Source organism: Phaenicophaeus curvirostris, chromosome 12 (genome assembly GCF_032191515.1).
Source record: "Phaenicophaeus curvirostris isolate KB17595 chromosome 12, BPBGC_Pcur_1.0, whole genome shotgun sequence".
NCBI lineage: Eukaryota > Metazoa > Chordata > Aves > Cuculiformes > Cuculidae > Phaenicophaeus > Phaenicophaeus curvirostris.
The window spans coordinates 6,784,933-6,805,901 of NC_091403.1; the positions used below are offsets into that span (position 1 = coordinate 6,784,933).

General features: G+C 41.3%; 1 protein-coding gene across 3 annotated transcripts; it reads left to right on the top strand.

Annotated features, from left to right (window-relative positions):
* The first annotated feature begins 12,011 nt into the window (after positions 1 to 12,011).
* On the top strand, positions 12,012 to 17,285 carry RAMAC (RNA guanine-7 methyltransferase activating subunit). 3 transcript variants are annotated; one of them, XM_069867022.1, is made up of 4 exons: positions 12,021 to 12,060; positions 13,390 to 13,451; positions 14,351 to 14,525; positions 16,146 to 17,285. In XM_069867022.1, the coding sequence occupies exons 3-4, from the start codon at positions 14,359 to 14,361 to the stop codon at positions 16,333 to 16,335; spliced, it is 357 nt and encodes a 118-aa protein (XP_069723123.1). In that variant the 5' UTR covers positions 12,021 to 12,060; positions 13,390 to 13,451; positions 14,351 to 14,358; the 3' UTR covers positions 16,336 to 17,285. The 3 variants fall into 3 exon arrangements, with proteins under 3 accessions (XP_069723124.1, XP_069723123.1, XP_069723122.1); XM_069867023.1 differs by lacking the exon at positions 13,390 to 13,451 and having other exon boundaries at positions 12,012 to 12,060; XM_069867021.1 differs by lacking the exons at positions 12,021 to 12,060; positions 13,390 to 13,451 and having other exon boundaries at positions 14,341 to 14,525.
* Positions 17,286 to 20,969: the final 3,684 nt, after the last annotated feature.

The window sequence follows — 20,969 nt, forward strand, 5'->3', positions numbered from 1 at the left end:
GATTTTAATTCTCAGGCCCTTTCTACCATCTGTAACTCAATCTCTATTTTTTTTTAAAGAAATTGCAGACATCTGTTTAAATACCCATCTCTTCCGTCACATAGAATTTTGGATTCAAAAATCTAAGCTCGAAAATATACCGAAGTTGGATTACATTTCCAAGCAACCATGGACTGGCATTTTAAGTGCCGCCTTTTTAATTAGCCCATTCCGCTATACTGGCTGTGTCGGGCTCTACAGTGCATGAACAATGTCTGATGTGGGTGCAGATCAGCAAGCCTGGGGAGAGGGTATGCTTCCCCAGGGGCTGAGGAGATAGGAAAGGAGAAGGTAGGAAAAAAAAACCTCAGGCTAATTGCAGCTGGCTTTCCTCCAGCAGGAAGGGAGTCTGGCCTCGAGGGGGTGAGGGACCATTGCTGAGGCTGGGATTGTGCTGTGCTCTAGCATCATGTGTTGAACTAATTCTGCCCGTGAGACCAGAGCTAGCTCGAATGACATAAGCAAAAACTGAATTTTGCCTCCCCATACCTGACTTACTGCAGCAATGCGAACAATTTCAGAGTGCTGTCAGGGATGCGTGGGGATGGGGACAGCAGAAGGAACGGAGGGCAAAGCAGTGGGAGCCAGAGGTGAGACTGAGAAGGCAACGTCAGATGTTCCTGAAGTCTGTAGTGAGAAATGTCTTCTCTTCCTTTTGCAGTCTGTCCTTCTTCAAGACACCCTGCCTCCCTTTTCTCAGCGTCCTGGATATACCAACAGGCAGGTCTCCATCCCCAAACTCTGTCCCTGAAGGGTCAACTCCTCACTGCATGCCTACCCTCACTCTCCCAAAAAACCCACTATTCCCATACAGAACCCACTATTCCTCTGTTCCCATAGGACAGAGGAAGAGAGGCTAGAGCCAGACCTTTCAGAGCATTCCAGCTCTCTGGAACTGCTTGCCTTGGCTGCTTGTAGGAATTCAAGCTGATGTGAAAAACCTCATTCTTTTTGTTTCTTTAGAACTTGCTCATCAGTAGACTTTGCCCTTAATCAGCTTCTTGCTTGCCTTTCTGGAAAAGGAAGACATTTCCCTGGGCACACGGGAGATCTGATTCATTTACATGGACACCTAATGGCTAGATAAAGGCTTATAGATTTCCTTGTGGGCAGAACTATCTGGATCCCTAGACAACTTTCTCAAAGGACTGAGCAGTACAGAGTGCCAGGTGGGAATGAAGCCACGTGGGCTTTCAAACCTATTCGCAAAAACTGACAGTTGAGGTTTAGCGGTGAGCGCCCCAAAGCTCTCACTAAAGCTCATAAGGAAATAAGTGGCACTGCAGCACAAGATTTCCCTCTTCCTTTTGTGGAAAAGATCTTGAGTTCAAGGAATCCAGATCTGGCTCAGAGATATGAAGTTGGAATTGCCCAGACCTTGACTTGTAGCAGTCCTTTTGTCTAGGTCCTGCTAAACTACAATAATTAAGCAATAATGAAAGTGAGGCCAGAAGGCCACAGATCTTGCAGAATTTGCTCTATTCACTACAGTAGTAATTAAAATCTGGAAAATAGAAGTAGTTATTTGAAAAGGACAGTGAGAATACAGCTCCCGCAACCAAAGATGACAGGAATACTTTGATAAGGAAATGCATTTTGAAAGAATCTATTAGGTGGTAAGTTGAGTGGTAAATTTATCTAGGGTATTCCCTAGATAAAACTAGTTCAGAGGGACCTTCTGCATTCCTAGTTCTACCTAATATGACTTTGCTCTGCAATGATAGATGGATGAAAAAAATACATAAACACTACCAATCAGTTAAACAAACACAATCATATTTTTTCAGCTTGGTATTTTGCTTCTCGGAAAATATTGCTGTCAACACTCATAATCCAATCTTATGTAATTCTAGGTAACAGAAGTTATAAAAGTGCTCATAGCTAATGGTAGACACAGATTCCACTTTTCCAGGGAAATGCTGTCATCCTTGGAGTGGTGTATAAAACCCAGAATTTGGAAAAATCAGTTACAGAATTTAGCTTTAACGCCATGGGACTTGGTGGAAGGTGGAGCAGAACATTTCCAACTTTCAGAAAAGTCTTCAGCTGCGTTAGGGTTTAATTAATATTTAGCCAATGGCTAAACATTAATATATAAACATCAAACCCTTTTCTACATATGGGAGAAAATTAAGTCAATGCTACAAAGTATGAATGACAGATATCTTCTATTTTTCATTTACTGTTCATTTGCAGAAGAGCACGTGATTTATCTTGTGAATGTACCAACATTTTTAAAATTTAATTTTATAGTTTTCCTGCAGGAATAGGCTAATCATCATTCATACTACCTTTAGTAATATTTATTACTGATCTGCTCCTAGTGGCTGACTGAATACTCTCTCTATGTCCATCTGGTGAGTACGCTTTTCCCAAAATAGTCCATGACTGCTCTTTCCTTTGCACGAGAGAGTTAACTGGTATACTATTTGTACAGAAGAAGTTAGGCAGTTCTGCAAAAATGCTTTTCAGTGATATCATTTGTCCAACTTGTAAACTGATTTACAGTTTTAAACGTGACATCAGAAATGGCAAGTCAAAACATCTAATCAGGAAATATTTTGTAGTCTCTTAGAAATCCAGCCAGAGTTGCTCTCCCCTAGATCCTCTGTTTGTTGGCCCAGAAGAATTAACATGTGGTCAAAGAGACTAACCTGCAGCTATTATTACTCAGTATTCAAACTTCTTCCAATACTTAAAGCTGAATTATTGACAATTTTAAGAACATGGCTTCTGAGATACAATTCCACACCATTAGCTGCACTGGGAAAAGGGCAGAAGCCAGCCCTGAAAATATAACAGAGCATGTTTTGAATGCATAGGACATGCAAAGCCACAAATGCCAGCCAACCAACACCACATACTTCAAGCCACATTCAACAAACTGGACTTTCCACATGCACAGTAATGCCTGTTGTGACAAGTAAGTAGACTCTTGAAGAAAGAGCCCTTCGAGTCAATTTTCCTCTTTAGCTAAAGGAATTCTCACTACAGACACTTTCAGTAAGGTAATGCTTTGCACTTTCATTTGTTTTAACGTGCAGGTATCTCAATAATATCCACATGGAAGACAATCCTGGCCCTGTGATGCCAATGGAAAAAAAAAACTTCTTTTGATTTCACTAGGATCATGATTCGGTCATAATTGATTAATCCTCATTCCATTCCTGTGAGACAAGGGAGGGATATATAGAGATCACTTCACACAACACTGCGGCGTGATTCTTTCTGGAAAATATCAGCTGTTCCAAACCAGAGAGGAGCCCAGCATGCAGTTTGGAACAGAATGCAATGGCCAACACTATCTCCATCTGGAACAACACAGGAAATGCTGATAGCCAGAGTGGCATCGCTGAAAATAGACTTTGGCCAGCACAGAGGGATTAAGAGCCTTACTTTTCAAAAGGTGCACTAGGACCTTTAATAACCATAAATAGTCAGGACTTTGTGCTCCACAGGAAAGATGGCAGCACTCACCATACGGTGTTTCCTCGTACTCTGCTGACACATTGCTTCATTACTGGATCATCTGCAGCTTTCAACAGGACTGATGTGACTTCCTAGAGAGCCACAGCAAAGTCCTGACTGCAAAAGTCACAACAGTACTTGGAACCTGTGGTACAAGGATTTCTCTCCCTGGAAATAGTCTGTGAGATCTGGCAGCAACATTTCCTATCAGACCGCAACTATGAGATCTTTTGATATCTTATGTAACTGCCATCCTTAAATAAAACGTATATCTAGTTCATCATTTTCCCCCTGATTTAATTAGAATCTGCCTTAGTTTTTCAGGTTGGCAAAGTCTTATCTTGCAATATACTGCAGATGCTACTACTTAGAGATTAACATTTGCTTTTTAATTTAAGTTTTTACTTGGCAAGTTTATGATACCCCCACAGCAGCATTTAAGACCAAGAAAATAACTGTATTATTCTTAAAATGAGCAGCTACAGTATAATACAAAGCAATCACATTCAATGTATAACCAAAAATGACTGTGTGGTTTTCATTTGTTTGTGAGGTTTTCTGAGCTTGTTTTTAATAAGCTTCCATCAAAAGCTCCATCAGAACTTTGCATTTTCCAAGATAACATCGCTATGCTTTTTTTAGTTTAGACTGTTGAGTAGTCAGCGTGTTCTTCTGCCCTGGTTCCCAACCAACATTAGAAAGCAGCATTCAGCTGAGCACTAGCACACTAAGCAGCTGGTTGCCACCACAGCTTCTGCAGGGGGTGCAGGGATGGGAAAGAAACAGCCACAGCTCAAGAAAGCGGTGGAGAGAAACCTGAAATTGGGAGAGTGAGCAGGACCATGGGAACAGCAGCACTGTGTGGAAAGGTTCAAGGACAGGAAACTACTGCAGGAGTCTGGGGCAAAGATGGGGAAGGAATTATAGCACTGTTGGGTCAGGCAAGGATGCTGTGCCTCGATGTCTGAGGCAGAGTTCTCAGGGAGGGCAGGAGGGGACACAAAGGAGTGACAGCCACAGCATAATCTCCTGAAAGATTAGGAACCCTTGTCTGCTGGAAAGAATGACTTCCAGTTCTAATTTAGTAACAGTAGGGAGAGTTATTACTGCTAGGAGTGGTGGTGACCTAGACCTCCAGTCAAGGACCAGCCCCAGCACAGCACAAACATAAAATGGAATGATAGTCTCTGCCCAGAGATTCCAGATTTTGTGCAGGGCAAGGGACAACACAGGGATGCAGAGGAGAGTGCACGACCATAGCGAGGCAATATCAGAACAAGGAGAAGACTACTCAGTCCAGCTTTGCAAAATCCTGCAGGCTTCTCTGCAGCTCAGCTAATTCACTTATACTTTATTTCACTTTAGCACAGTGTGGTCTCAATACAGTTCGGTATCTCAGTAAAATTCTGATTTACAATTTTTTTAAAAAAATTACTTCAGGTTAAGAAGACACTTCAAGCTTGAAGTGATACAAAGTTGGCCTATGCTTCAGCCCTTGCTTTCCCTAATGGCCCTTAACCTTCAAAGAAACTGCAGAGAACATTGAAGAACTCTCTTTATGTGCAAAGAGAATAGAAAGAAGGGAGGAAATTTCCTGTGCTAACTAACAGCTTCTTGGTAAAGCTCTCTGGAGGAAGCCTGTTTAGTATCTAAGGGAAGGAGCAGTATGTCAGCTCCACTGACCCAAGCCTTGAGAGGGAATAAAACACTGAAATACTGTTGTATTTCACTGCCTTTAGCAGAACCTGGACACGTGCTCAAACATCTGCAGTGGCTTTGATACACAGAAGCAGAAGGACAGGCGTGAGTGGGGCCTCATCACACATCTCTCTACGGGGCTGGCGGCAAGGGCAGAAGTCAAACCTGGTCTTTAGAGAAGGCATGGGAGTCCCACACACAAGGAGCCTCAGAGGAACGTCACCATCTAGAGAAGGGAGACTCTGGGGGCAAATGGGAGGCAGACGCATCCTGTTTATAGGGTGACTATTTGAGTTTCTATCCGAGGCAACTGACTGGCGTGGAACATGCAAACTGCATAAACTATCCAACCCATGAGAAACACTAGACGTTTACTGAAAAGGCATAACCATTTCCTTCTGCTAGCTCCTAGGTTTTGCGAGGATCTAAGTTTCTGATTTAAACATAACAGAAATTGTTACCAGATGTGTCTGTCAGAGCCCTGAATGCATTGACAGGCCTTAATTGCCATGACCAGCCCCCCTGGGCCACCCCTCCTCCCCTGCCTCGGTCACAGGGGTTTGTGTAAACTCGGCCCTGGGTCCTTGGTCCCTGCTCAGAGCTGATGTGGCTGTGCTGGGCTTCAGAATGAGCTGTGCTGCGGCCATGCTGTGCTTGGCCATGGGCCCCATTGATCTGGGCAGTGACCCACGGACTGAATTTCCAATTTGCCTTGGACTTATCTCATCTACATGAACTCATCTGGCCCTGAGGTCTCGGCTGCTGTCCCCGGCCAGTCCTGCTCAGGTCCCTACCCTGCCAGCTGTGCTGCCAGGTCCCTGTCCCTCCCTGCTCCCGGACAGCAGCAAGGACATTCTCTAAATTCCCCTTGTAAACTCAGCTAGGAGCTGCTAATTTGCATCTAAGTTACACACTGGCATTTCTATACTGCAGCAGATTTGAATGTTTTAGACTGGATATGAACACAAGAAAAGAGCCCAAACTAAAATTAAATATCTAACTATAAAAGAAAATCGATTATGAATAAAACCTAGTCCTAGAAACTTCTACAAGTACCTCCTTCATATTTTGCAACTATCTTTACAATAGGCAATCCATGGCAGAACTGATTCATACATCTCCACTTGCAGGATTACTTGACATCTAAAAAGCATCTGAATTGGAGTTTCGACAGCCTGATGATTATGATGAGTTTGATATCTTAGAGTTTGGCTACTCCATTTTCTGACTTTGAAGTAGTTCCACAGAAGTATGCTTTAAGCGTCTGAATATTCCTCCCACTTTTTTTTTACTTTTTTTTTTTTTTCCATTTGTACTGTACCTATGTCTGGGAAAGAACATAACCTGTGCACCAGATGTGCTGTGTGAAAACTTTTGCCTGCCCTTCAGCCACAGCATGTGTGCCTCACGGGGTCTAACCCACCTCCACCCCAAATGAGGAACATATGGAGCACCATGAATGGCAGAAACAAGACTTCACTTTGAACTACGTTCCCCTTATCAAAGGGCTCTCTGTCTTGCCGCCTTCTCCTCTGTTCCTCTGGGTAATCATGAGGAAAGAACTGAACATTTGGAAAAGCCTCCTGGAGACAAATTCATTTCTAGTGTAACTCTGCTTAAGTTAATGGTGTTGCACCATGGAATAAAGTGGCACCATAATATTAAAAAAACAGAGACAGCATATTACTCTGCAATTACTGTCTAAGAGAGCAAAAATAATAAAAATTATTTATTCTTAAAGACCCCGAAGGGCATAGCTGGCTTAGTCAGTTTAAAAGGTGAAAATAAAAGACAGAAGCTAGAATGCAGTGATTTTTAATTTGTATATATGCATATAGATACGTATAAATGGCAGTCAGATAACACCACCTCTGCACTAATTTTAAGAACAATATGCTAGAAATATAATTTAATGTGACTGTGAGTTTTAAAAAACTGATAACAGAAATAGCTCTTTGGAAAAATCAAAGCCTTCTTTCGTATTTGCATAAATTGGGAATAAATTCCTTCTAATCAAGTGTTACACTACTGTAAGCTTAATGCAAGGGAATTGAGCCCCACAGCACCAAAATGGTTATTCTTTAACACAATCAGGAACTGCATTTTCCCCCTTTTAAAGAAGGACAGTGTTATTTTTTTAGGTAGTTAACATTTAAAGGTCACTGTTGAGAAGGAAACATCGCTTGTATTAAGTTTAGTGAAGTTGGTAGAAAGGCCAGTCTGTTCCTTTATGGACTTGACTTTCAATTCCATATGGGGGGACGTGGAAGACACTTTGAAGCTCAATGATATCGTACAATATAATGTCAAAGGCAAGGCAGAGATCTGACAGAATAACTGCACTGGCTTTAGAGGCATTTGTCAGTAACAGCTGTTATATCTCCATAGTTCTTGTTATTTAAGCGAGCTTCATCTAGGCAATGATCCTTTCCAGCCAAAGGAATAATACCCCATGAGGAGAACTGATCTTCCAAGCACAGGGGGTCCTAGAGAAAGAGCACAACTCCAAATATTTCTGTGGACTGCCTAAAGAGTATCTCTGCTTACCGATCTCTCACTGCAATTAACGCCCTAGCAAGCACTTTGTGGTCCTTAGTTACTCAGATGTCCCCTGGTGCTCTTAGAGCCTTTTGCACCCTCAGAAACAGCTTTCCTTTAGTGTGTAAACAATAACAAGGCTGCCATGCACACGCTTTGTACCTGTCCCTGGCCAGAACACAAAGCCTTGCTCTCTCCAACAGTGCTAGACATCACCATTTCCTAGAAAAAATTATCCAGGGAAATCAGGTTTCATTGTCCAAACAAACGAGGCTTTCAGTTACACTGTAACTGAGACACTGACAAAAGAATGGGGGGAGAGGGAAAGCGCTGACAGGAAATCACCCAACAGATTCAGCAAGCTAAGGAAAAAAATGAGCGTTTTGACAATAGATAAATTTTCACTGAAATATTACCTGAGATACCATTTTCTTATTAAAAAAATCCAGCAGGATCCATTAAAATCTATGGAGGTTTCTCTGCTTATTCATTTTTGGATGAATATTCCCTTCATTAGAGAGGGCCCCAGTTACAAGGGATGTTAGCTCCTTCCTAGGCTTCTCAAGGTAGGCATTAACATTGAAGTAAAAGGACCCCCTCCTGTTTCAAGATATAGAAATGTACAAAAATTGTAGTTCTCCTTTCCTCCTGTTACTGAGACACATGCTGACTTTTCACAAAAAATGCCACGGCTGTCAACCTCTACTGAGATAAAGCAACAAACGTAGTCATAAAGAAATAGAAAACTGCAAAAATTGTAAGATTTTAAATAAATAAAACTCAAATAATGTTGTCCTTTTGCTTCCTGGTACAGGCTGGTTATCCTGTACAGCACTTAATATTTTTCCCCTGAGAAGTGTCCATAATAACTGGGACTATAAGCTAATTTTCAAATAAAAGTGGAGTGCAAACACATGAGTCCAGAAGCCAGGGATTTATGTAAAACATCAAATACAAAGTCTTGTGATAGAACAGAAAAAGTCACCAAGATGAAATAATTACACGAACTGACATTTCCCATTGTTTGAAAATGAGCAAGACTTTGCTAGTTTTAGTGTATATGCCTTTTTTCAGTCAGGCAGATCCATTCTAAAAAAGCTCCGTTGATTTCTGATAGGCTAAAAGGAACAACTCTTTGTTTAAAAATTAGAAGATTACGACTTCATCTAACAGTACGTTATTTAACACAATGAAACCCACAGGAAAAAAAAAAACCAAACCCTTTGAGGCTTTATCACACTACAGTAGACTTCAGACATGCTGATTACAAAATTGTGTTTGTACAAAACCAACACATTAATTACCCAGAGAGCCTTGAAGTGAGCAGAAAGATTGCAAGAGTGGATTATCAAGTCCTCAGTCTTGACAACACTTGGAGCTAGACCTTTTAAGTACCTAAGTACCTACTATGCAGGTTTGTGCTATGTGAGGCATTTAATGGGTGTTGGAAGTCCTACTTAGTGACAATATCCGTTTTTGAGTGCCTTTATTCCTTTAAAAATCACCTGTCATTCTAGGGTTTTTTATATGCAGTTTGAACTTCAGTATACTGTCTATGAGAAATCTTACGAAACTGCAACCTGGATCACAATCTCCTTCTTGATGTTATAACCCACAGTAGTCATAAAGACATGTCATGAAAAAAGATCCAAAGCGTAAGCATCATGTATAAATATCTAGGATATATATATAATCATGCACCTCTCTAATTTAGCCATTCCTTGCAAGTGTTTTTCTATGAGGAGATGCTGATGACAGCATCGTAGCAAAACTGTAATTTGTGCAGTACAGTGCTCACAGCATTTACAAGAGGGCCATGCCTCCAACAGAACTTATATATATATATGCTTAGATTCTGCACATGCTTAAATGTATGTATAACTTGAATCTATAATTAAAAGTTTAATATTAAATTAAGTTTGGTCTTTTAATGAAAAAGCAGACTAGAGCCTCAAAAAAAATTATCTCCCTTTTATTAAGGATCATCTCATTAATTTTATGCATTAAATCCTCTATAGACACACCTGAAACTGCAATATCCAGTGGTCAAAACGAAACACAACTGGGAAGAAATAAAATCTTACTTACTTCTGCTCATTTTTAAAGGGCAGTCAGTAGAACGGGGATTATATGGGGAAAAGTTGAGCTAAAATATATTATTTTTCAGCCTCAGTGACAATTTGTTAGGCTTAAAACTACCTATCCAGGCTAAGATATTTGCATTAGGCTGTTTGGGTTGAGGTCATCATTTCTATTGTGCAAGTGACAATGTACTCCTGCTGTAGGTCACACAGGAAAGCAGACTGTAATTATTGCTGTTTATATCAAACAAAGGGCACTTATTCTGGTCTAATATTTTTTGAGAATTGGATGCCGCTCTGGCTGTTGCTGGGGTATTTTGTTTCAAGTGACAAACTCGATTATCAGTCTCTATGCTTTGCCAGTGCCTGCAAGCAATAGAGTCTCTAGTAAAGCTTATAAAAACCCATTGCTTTCTGAAAGGGTCCTACAAAAATCCATTCCTTATACACACGTGAAGGACCATTTACAAATCATTGGCTTAGGAGTTGTGGAAAACAGTCAGCAATGCAAAGACATCAGCGTTATGGAAACAAGGCAGACAGCAACAGGGACACCAACACTATGGGGAGGTCTTGATGCCACCAGTAATTCAGATGAGAAAGGCAACACCACATCCCTGTGCTGCCAGCCCTCTAGGCAGCGAGGTGTTAGTCACCACTTCATGAATCAGTAATAGCACCCAGGGTGGAAGAAGTACACGAAGGAAGGTACCCTTCCTTGCCTCTGTTAACATGCAACGGCCCTCGGTTAGGAGAAGTTTTGATGCTCAAGCATAACTTCACACGTATTAAAGATGAGAGGACTGACCGCTATCTACAGCACCAGGTGGGAGAGCAAACATATTGCTGAAACACACACCAACCTCAAATTATTCTGGTTTATGCAGAATTATTTAGCTGCCAAAAAGGCTTCACGTCATCTCAATTTTCTCACACAGTGCTCAACACATCTCTAAGCTTTCTTATTACTTAAATCACATTATCAACAGTGACAGGGCTACGGCTGCAGGTGCAAGGTTCCTTTTCAGTGGCACCTTCATGTTAAAATCTGATATTTAAAAGATGAGCAGATGAAGTGCTTAGAGATATGATTTAGTAGTGGGCAGGTACAGTTGGACTTGATGATCTCAAAGGTCTTTTCCAACCTCAAGAGTCTATGAATCTATATTCCAGACATAGAATCACAGAATCATGGAATTTCATTGCTGCGCTGCCTAGTGTTACCTGCAGGGGAACAGGAAAGGGCAGCTCCTAGCTTCTTTAGAGAACAGCGTGAAATTACTGCTGTCTTTAGTTTTCTGATCATGTTTTTTTCAGCTTAAGAGATCATGGAATCATAGAATGGTTTGGGTTTCAAGGGACCTTAAAGCCCATTCAGTTCCAACCCCCCTGCCCTGGGCAGGGACACCTCCCACCAGACCAGGCTGCTCAAAGCCCCATCCAAGCCGGCCTTGAACCCCTCCAGGGATGGGGCAGCCACAGCTTCCCTGGGCAACCTGGGCCAGGGCCTCCCCACCCTCATGGCAAAGAAATTCTCCCTAATATCTAAAGTATTATCTCCTTAAAACAAGCATGGAAAGCAGGGAATGCACCTCACAAATTCCAGTACTGTTTGAGGAGGTGGTTCTGCCCCTCTACTCTGCTCTTGTGAGACTCCACCTGGAGTGTTGTGTCCAGTTCTGGAATCTCCAATGGAAGGAGGATACGGAACGCGTCCAGAGGAGGCTACCAAGAGGATCCGAGGGCTGGAGCACCTCTGCTATGAGGACAGGCTGAGAGAGTTGTGGAGAAGGCTTCGTGGAGATCTAATAGAAGCCTTTCAGTACATGAAGAGGCTGCAGGAAAACTGTGGAGGAGCTTTTTACAAGGTCATGGAGTGACAGAACGAGGGAGAATGGCTTTAAATCAGACATTTGGGCTAGAAAGTGCTTCACCGTAAGAGTGCTGAGGCGCTGGCCCAGGCTGCCCAGGGAAGCTGTGGCCGCCCCATCCCTGGAGGGGTTCAAGGCCAGGCTGGATGGGGCTTTGGGCAGCCTGGGCTGGTGGGAGGTGTCCCTGCCCGTGGCAGCGGGGTGGAACTGGATGGGCTTTAAGGCCCCTTCCAACCCAACCCATGGTGTGATTCTACGCCACACCCTAACGTGGGAGGATCAGCCCTCCCCTCCCCGCCCCGCCGGCTGCGGGAAGCGGCGTGGCCAAGCGCGGAAGGGGCGGGGCGGTGCTGCGGCGGCGGAGGGTGAGGGGCTGCGGCCGCGGGGTTCGGGCCGGGGCTGCCCCGTGAGGGGCTTGGGGGATACAAGAAGCGGGGGCTCTTGTAAAAAGCGGGGTGTCTTTGATTTAACTCTCCCCTAGCTTCGGTTTCATCGAAGTAATCATGTTCTTTGAAAGTTAGGCAGCACGGTTTTCTTTCACGAGTGTTTTGCAGGCGCTGCTCATCCCTTGAAGGTGATACCGCCTCGTGCTCAGTACAACCGGTGCTGAGCAGGTGTCTCCTCTGCCAGCCCCTCTGTTTGCAGCCTTTCCCCATCTCAAAGGCAAGGGCAGAGCTGGAGCCAAAGCTCCAAATGAGCAAGAGTTCTGACCGTTGTGAAATTCATAAGAATATTAAGGATATGGAGTTGTTGGAACGGGTCCAGAGGAGGCCGCAGAGATGATGAGAGGCTGGAGCAGCTCCCGTACGAGGGCAGGCTGAGAGAGTTGGGGTTGTGCAGCCTGGAGAAGAGAAAGTTCAAAGGAGAACATATAGCGACCTTCCAGCCCCTGAAGGGGCTGCAGGAAAGCTGGGGAGGGACTGTTTACAAAGGCTTGTGGCAATAGGACAGGGGACAATGGGTATAAACTGGAAAGGGGCAGATTTAGACTAGACCTAAGGAGGAATTTCTTCCCTGTGAGGCTGATGAGGTCTTGGCACAGGTTGCCCAGGGAAGCTGTGGCTGCCCCATCCTTGGAGGGGTTCAAGGCCAGCTTGGATGGGGCTTTGAGCAGCCTGATCCAGTGGGAGGTGTCCCTGCCCATGGCAGGAGGGCTGGAACTGCATGATCTTGAATGTTCTCTCCAGTCCAAACCATTCTGTGATTTAAAATAGTAACTGTGCATAAAGCGGCTCCCACTGCTCTGTGGAGAAGGCTGGAGTGGTTTGTGGTGGGTCCCCAGGGCAGTGTTACCTCTCCCTGCCTTGACTGAGGGAGCTCCTGAGGAGTGAAGGTCCTTGGAGATAGCTTATGGTAAAAACTAATGAGGTCAGATTGCAAGAAAAAGGAGGGTGAAGTCATTGGACATCCTGCAGGAATAAGTCCCGCACCTACTTCAGAAAGATGTACACTGAGTCATTAGATGGAAGGCCGTAGAAGGGCTGTGGGGTTCACCAGGCACTGAGCTTGTTGAAGCTGATGAAATCGGAGTTCAGAAAGTGTCTTGTGCTGTACTCCTCATCAACATCCCACTTACTTACGCTCTCAAGATGCTCATGATGGGTACAGCTGAGAGAAGAATTGGCCTTGGTCGTTGATGGTATATAATTTAGCTCTCAGGGTCCAGAAGAAACCCGTCTCCTCCTTCCTTCCAGTTTTCAAAATGAATATTGGTTCTGCCTGCAAATCTTCAGGAGACAGCAGAAGAGCTTAATCTGGAAGTCTACAGACAAATACATTTAATGCTCTAAATTACCCAGGGCTTGTTAAAACAGTAGGCGTAGAGCTTTTCTCAGCATCTACCATTAGGGCCAGAATTTTGCTGATGGCCAGTACTTGATAACACCAACATGTGACAGGCAAATGCATATATAGCCAGGTAATAAGGAAACTAAGGTCTTAAACACAAATGCTATCTGAGAGGCATATTATGAGGTAATTTAACATCCTCTTAGGTGCTCTCCTTTCTCTGAATAAAGTTATTAACACATAAATTATTGTGAATAAATCTGATTATTTTGATTTGCTGGCTATGCATACCTGTAGGGTTGGCATGGTAATCTGCTTTAGCAAACTTTTCATGTTAACTGTAGTAACGTTTTTCCTGTCAGAAACAGATTAGGAGTAGATTGGGAGCATGTTCTGAAGAAATACTTTTTTTTCCTATTACTAACTCTCAGAAATGTCTATCTCCTACCACAATTCATCTCACCTAATCTAGATCTATCAAATTTGATTCAAAGGTGCTGCTGTGTAATGGCTGACTATATTAGTTATTAATCTGATTTTATTTTCTCCTGTGTGGATGGAGTCCATTGAAACCATTCCCAGTGTTTAGAGAGATATGTGTCCATGTATCTGGTATAGATGTCCAAAGACTGGAAGTGGAATTGAAATTAGTTTCCATCAGAGATAACCAGGAGAGTTATTTACAGTCTTACATCTCTAAGACTTAAGAGTCAGTCACCTGTGCTGTCTGCCCAAAATTTAACTGCTGCGTTAAACTGAGTGTAACTTTTCATTGTTCTTCCTTGGCCCTGAGTGGGTTTTGATATTTATTACAATAAGAGTCTTCCTACACTGCTAATGCCACTTTTATCGTGTTCATGTTTAAAGTTTTCAGAATGACTTCCTTTGATGACATGCCCCTGAATTATGAAAAGATGTTTGCTCATCGATTCACCTCAGATGATAAAGAATACCAGGAATATCTGAAACGCCCAGCAGATCCTCCTCCTATAGTTGAAGAATGGAGAAACAGATCTGGTGGCAACCAGAGAAACAGAGATCGGTACTGATTATTTTTTCTTTTAAGTCTTTGTAGTTTCACCAATATACAGTTGAATGATCATTTATTTCAGCATAAAGATAGGGATTTGTTCTATTAGTAGAAGTATCTTCTTATTACTTCATAGATAACTATGTTTGAGAGAAACGGTCTCTGAAAAGTAATGAGGTTTTACATTTTCTCTGTATTGATAGTCAAAGGTTTTGCATTGTCTATAAAAGCGTTAAGTAATTTGCTTTTTAGTAAGGAATGAGCTGGAACCACTGAACCCATTGCCCTAGATTTGTTACTGCTCAGCCAGAGGGAAAAGATGAGAGTTCTGCAAAACTAAGCAGCCCATCTTCTGTTGGATAATAACCAGCAGGAAAATGTTCAAAGGAGCAGGCTAATAGTGTCATTAGCTGTTGCTAGCTGTCCAGAAAATGTTTCATTTGTAACCTATATGTATGCTGTACTTTGTTAGATTAGCCTGTGTTTCTTTTATCTAGCAGAAATGACTGTAGAATCCATCATCCAATCTGCCTAGCAAGTTCAGTGTTACCTGCCTGCTGCAGAATATTTTCAGTTTTTGTTTTAGGATGCAATTGCAGCTTTTTACTCAATTCTGGACAGTAACATCTGATTTTTCTGTGACTGAAAAACAATGATTACAGCATATAGTATGTTTGGTAAATACTAACATCAGGCTTTAATGTAACGTAGTAATACAAATTCCAGGCCAACTAGCAGTTGGGAAGACAACTTATCTAAATAGCTAAATAGGATTTGTGCCTTATCTGAAGAAAATAAGGACAACATTCTAACCTTTTCTCACCTTAGAAGGTGGTCATTAAGTTAAATGCACAGTCAGTTTCTACAGATTAAAAAAAAGGTGATTGTTTAAGGAGATGTTCTTAGAAAACTTTGTTGTTCTTTGAACAAGTGAACTCTTACATCTACACTCTGGTCACAATGCAAACCTTATGTAAATGTTTGTCTACACCACACCATTGAGATATCCAAAGAAAGTGACTGTGAGGCAGCTCAAGCGTTGACAGGAATTGAGTTACAGCTGAAAAGCCAAAATTTAGACTGAACAATGACTAAACACCAGTGATAAAGTACACTCTTGAGTATGGGAATCTACAAGAGACCTTGAAGCAGCAGTAGTATGTATTTTAGGGAATATGCAAATTCCAGGACTCTGTGCTGTTAGGTAACTGAATTGTACTTAAGCTTGCTTTGCCACAGCTTTCAACCATGAAGCTACCAGATGGAACCTGGCTTCCATGACACTGCTACAGATGTATCTTCTGGTTACTTTTGAGATAAATGGTCTGGTTGACTCTCTGTTCAAAGTTCCAGCATTTCATCTAATGCCTGTGATTACTTTATGTCAGGAAACAGACTGTCCTTCCATTGTTTGGCAAATAGCATGTTGGGTAGTAGTAACAAATCAACAAATGTTCTCAGATGACTGAAGATGTGTTTTTATCAGTTTGTCATAAAAATCTCTAAATAACTGAGTGTATGAACGGTTACATGACAGGTTTCATGAAAACCATATTTAAGAGTTCATTTTAATTAATCTTTTTTAAAAAACTCAAGGCTTGGGTGAATCGCTGACATTTCTTTTCGTTGCAGGTTTCAGGATGGCAGATATTTTAGAGGGGACAGATACAACTGGCAAGGTGACTATAGATCTAACCAGAGGCCGGAAAGAAGCTGGGGTAATAACTACCAGCAGCACAGACAAGGACAGTCCTACTCGTCCCACTATGGACAGTATGGCTACAACTCCTACAACCCAGGGCCTCGTTACCATCCCTACTGATGATACATGTGGTTTGAAAGCCCAGTAATGCTGTGTAATAAGTTCAGTTAGGTCTTATTTTTCTTATTTTCCCACAGTTTTATAGATAACTTGAAGACTCAGTATTATAGCCCATTGCTGTTTATCCATAGTGTGAATTGAAAAAGAGAATACCTTTTATGAATAATAAAAGCATATTATACTGAGTTTGTTTAGAGTCTGTAAATCTTAGAATAAATTTCTATCACACATTCTTTTGTCTGAATACATACTAGTACACTTCTTTCATCACTGAGATTTCTCTCTGTTACATTTTAGAAAACATGACAGGTCAAGAGAAAATATCTGAAATTGGTATGCAGCCTGCAGCGTGGCACGTTGTCTTAAGACAGTTCTTTTTAAAAGTGATGTACTCTGTCATTCTCTGGAGAGAATTTCTTAGTTTGGCTTTTGATAGGGAGAAAAGCTCAGTTTGGTTTGAACTTCAGATGCCTTAAAACTAAGAGGAGAGATGCTATGACAAGAAATATTTTATGGGCTTGGCATTGTGTCTGTTGTCTCAATGGCTTCAATTTATCTGCAGTACTCCTCTTAAAATATGACCTAAATGTTGGAATAAAAATTAAGCAGTTTAAATATGTATCTTCTTATTGTAGTAGTTCAGCAATATACAAGTTTTACCTGAGAAGTAATAACAGGCCTAAATTTATTTGTATTATCTTAAAGTAAATTTGGTATGTGCATCCCAAAGTTTGGAATTCCCATTTCAGTAAAGCTGTAAAATTTTGACTGTCACTGTAATTAGTTTGTGTTAATACTTTGTGTGCGTTCTAGAAGAAAGGAACCATAATCAGTACTGTTCTGTACAATTTTTGCATGAGAAAAGTAGTGCGGAGTGCTGTTCAGTTTTAGCATTTAAGTTCTGTGGCTCTTTTAAGTATTCACAAAATAAAAGTATCATTCACATGTAAGGATGTTTCTGAATATTTCTGAAACCTGCTATTGAAACATTCAGAATTGCAACGCTTGCCTAGGTGCACGAGAAGCAGAACTAATGGATAAGCACTAATACTGGACAGATGCTGGTTTAGGTTAGAAGAATGGCCCACTCGGCTACAATCAAGAGGATGAGACACACTGAGATTAATTGGAAGTCTGGTGTTTTAATCCACTGTCTTACACTCTGCTATAATAAGGTCAAAGTTCTCTATTTCACCATTTACGTGATAAGCTAATTTGTACCGAGAGCAGTGCTTTTCTTAGTACTTGACATTTTCTTCAGCTGTTGTACAGAAACACAGGCCCATCCATGCTAACTGCTGTACAAGTCTTGACATTAGGTGATAAGGAGTGCAAATTAGTGCATCTTGATTTAAAAACAAAAAAAAAAAAGTCAAAAGCACAGCTTCCCAGCTGATAAGATGTTTTTAAGAGCTAAAGAGTATGTTTACAGGTGATTGTAGAAGCACACACTCTATCTAGCTTCTCCATAGCTTGTGATACAAAAGCCGTGACCCAAAGGTCTGCATCCACCTGCCGGGTATTTCTGTTTTCTGCCTTTCATGTAATAGTGCTAACTCTGATACAGTTTTTTTATATCTTTCTCCCTTAAGTATTTGCCTTGAATTCAGTTGTCCAACTTTAGAAATCTTTCAGTGAGAGGTTTATTTTTCTTTAAGGAGTTCAACTGGATTAAATGCACCCTCTTAACCCTTATTAATATGGAGGAGCTGTTTATTACGCTGGGGGATAAAAGATCATGCAAAGTTCTTACCTGTGTACTGTGGAGAGCCTGCAAGTTGCTATGGTGGAGTTGCCTTTCAGTGCAGTACGACGTGCAAAGTGCCAGCTAACGCAGCCCCCCACTGCAGGAACGGAGCACATCTCTTTCTGCGAAGAGCCGGAGTCTGCCAGCTATGCCACGGAAGTCAGGCTGTGCCAGGATGTTGTTCTTCCTTACCATCTGGAGTAGCATCTCTGGGTGAAATAAAACCTGGCAAAAGGAATGGATTCTGTCTCTCTCTGTTGCCTTTCCTCGAGCCCAATAACTACTTTATTTCTAGTGTCTTGCAGCTAGCGAATAAAGAATACAACATTGTGATGAAGTTGTAGAAGCAGATAGATTAGGATGGCTTAAGTGGAAGTTATCACTTAGAATCACACATTTCATGATCTCAGCTCACTTACTCTTAAATTTCTTGACTGTGAGACCGGGAGGGACACAGGCCAGTGCATCTTCCCAATTCCTGTCTTTATGTTCTTGACTCCGTCTGCCTCACCATTAGAGCTCTCAATTCAACTTTAAGGGCCTGTACAAAAGACAAATTCAAAACTTTTCATTCAAGCAAAAATCCTTTTTTGGGTGCAGAGGAAGGAATACGTTTCTAAATGCATGCCTTGCACTGCATAGAAAGATAAACAGAATTCTCTGTATATTACCTCCAGCTGTTTCCACTTAGATGAAGTAGTATTTATGATAAAACCCAGTTTACTGTTTCTCTCAAGCTAAATAAAACCAGTAAGTATTGCCTGCAATTACGTTTTATGCATCAGTGTGTTGCAGATGACAAAACTGAAGCTGTGTAACATTTGCACCTTCAAACACTACAGCAGTTGTTTGCTTTAACTGCTGGAGATTGCAGGATAAACATTAAAATTCAGTGTCAGAAATATGACTTGGACAGATCTCTTCTAGCTGACATTTGCTCAGACATCATTATTATAACGAATAAACCAGAAGAAAGTAAGTGTTAAGTGTTGAAAAATGACTGCCACGTTACCTAGAGTTTGACTGGCCTAGAAGTTCTTAACATGGCTCTTGCAGCAGTTTTAAACCCGTTCCTGAACACACAGGGCAATTTTGTATGGACTGTTAATTAAAACTGAAAATTATCCTGCTAAATTACAGGTGCTGTGGCCAACAACCAAGAGAACTCAGTAGCTTTTATACAATTTCTTAACTAGCATTTTAAAACACGCTAAGCCACTAGATACTTGAAGGTAAAAGAGAGTGCATAGAAAAAATATCTTAGTGTGATTTGTGAGATACATTTTTACAAGTGTTCACTCTTATTGAACCTCTATTTTATCCTAGCTCTGCAGCTGGGAATAGAAATGTGCAGACGTGCTCTGAAAGGTTAGTTAGAAACTGAACTACTTTCAAGAGGCTCTCCAGCAGAGATTTCAGACAGGGAAGACAAGCGCCACTTCCGATATACATATAATCAACATTGAGCTTCTAGAACAAAAAACATGTTTCATCTCCTACTCTTTGAATATATTTGACTATATTGCAGCAGCTTTATATTTGAATATATTTAAGCTCATACTAATAATTTGCTAATAAATATTCTGCATAACCAAGAAACATGTTCACATTTAGATCTTATGCTGAGATATTGGAAGGAAAAATCCTTTATGGAATTGAAGCTAAGGTTTTGTCTGCTACCACCTTTTCCTTAGGAAAAAAACATCTCTGAATTACAGATCTTTGGGTGAATGTTATTAGCTGATCCAACTTGTCTGGTCACACTAACAAACCAGGGAGGGTAGGAACACGGAGCAAGAAGGAAAGGAAAACAGGACTGCTGCATACAGCAGGTACTGACCACCTCAGGAGAAATCCAACACAACTGCACTTCACTTGCCTTTCATTTGTCAGTCAGGAAAAATTACTATGATCTGCCACCCCCTTGTCCCTGCATGTTAGAAGAGAACTATATAACCCACCTTCAATTACACACAGCGCTGATATTCTAATGACCAAGAGCTAAGCAAGATTATAGAGTAGATCAGGTTTCCCTGCAAGTACCGAGGAAATATGCAGTCTGATTCAAGACACACGGATGTAAATCCTAGAGAACAAAAACAGAGTCCAGCTCTGCCAGGAGAGTAGATGGCAACTGTACTGTGGTGGCGCACAATCATCGTGGCTCTCAAGAGGATTGTCTTTTCATTAGGCCCCACAGGCTGGAACGTATTTTTGTGTTTACCATGGCCTATTTTTTTCCTCAGTAAAGCAGGGACTGCACTTAGTGGTTGTCTGTCTTCGTTTGCGTACATGAAACAGAGACACCAAATTGTTATTTCTATATAGCTCAACCCGACAGAATATCTAAGAAATCTCTCCTATTAAAATGCAAATTTATTAGAAGACATGGTAAAAGCTGGTAACATCTACATTTTCCTGAAGTCTAATAAACACAACAGAATAAATCATCCCCAATGGTTACCTTTTTTGTTGCTTGTAATGAGCAAGAATACAAATGACTGTTGATGCACCTTTTTCAAGTAATACCTCAGCAGCTGGGTGAATTTTTTGCAGCAAGTAGAGGTTGACTTCCTTTTTGCAGATCATGTAATTCAAACCTTGCTTCACTAATAAAACACAAATAAATATCAAGTATCAAAGTTGCTCTCGCTCATTGTTTGAAGAAAAAAACCTTCATTTACTCAAAAAATGAGTTAAAAGAAAACATCTTAGTTATTTGTTGTAGAACTAAAAAAATAACCAAGGCCCAACCCCATTCATGAAAAAAGAAAACTTCAAACTGAAACACGTTACACATTAAAAGAATGATTAAGACACTAAGCTTCTTCAAAGCTCTTTTTCACTGGGAAGAAAGATGGTTGAGTATTTATATACCCACATAAAT

What these genes read in the sequence shown, in the direction of transcription:
- RAMAC (XM_069867021.1), top strand. Translation starts at nt 14,341, where the DNA reads ATGTTTAAAGTTTTCAGAATGACTTCCTTTGATGACATGCCCCTGAAT. An exon ending in AACCAGAGAAACAGAGATCG is followed by an intron (nt 14,526 to 16,145) that starts GTACTGATTATT and finishes TTTTCGTTGCAG; the next exon opens with GTTTCAGGATGGCAGATATT.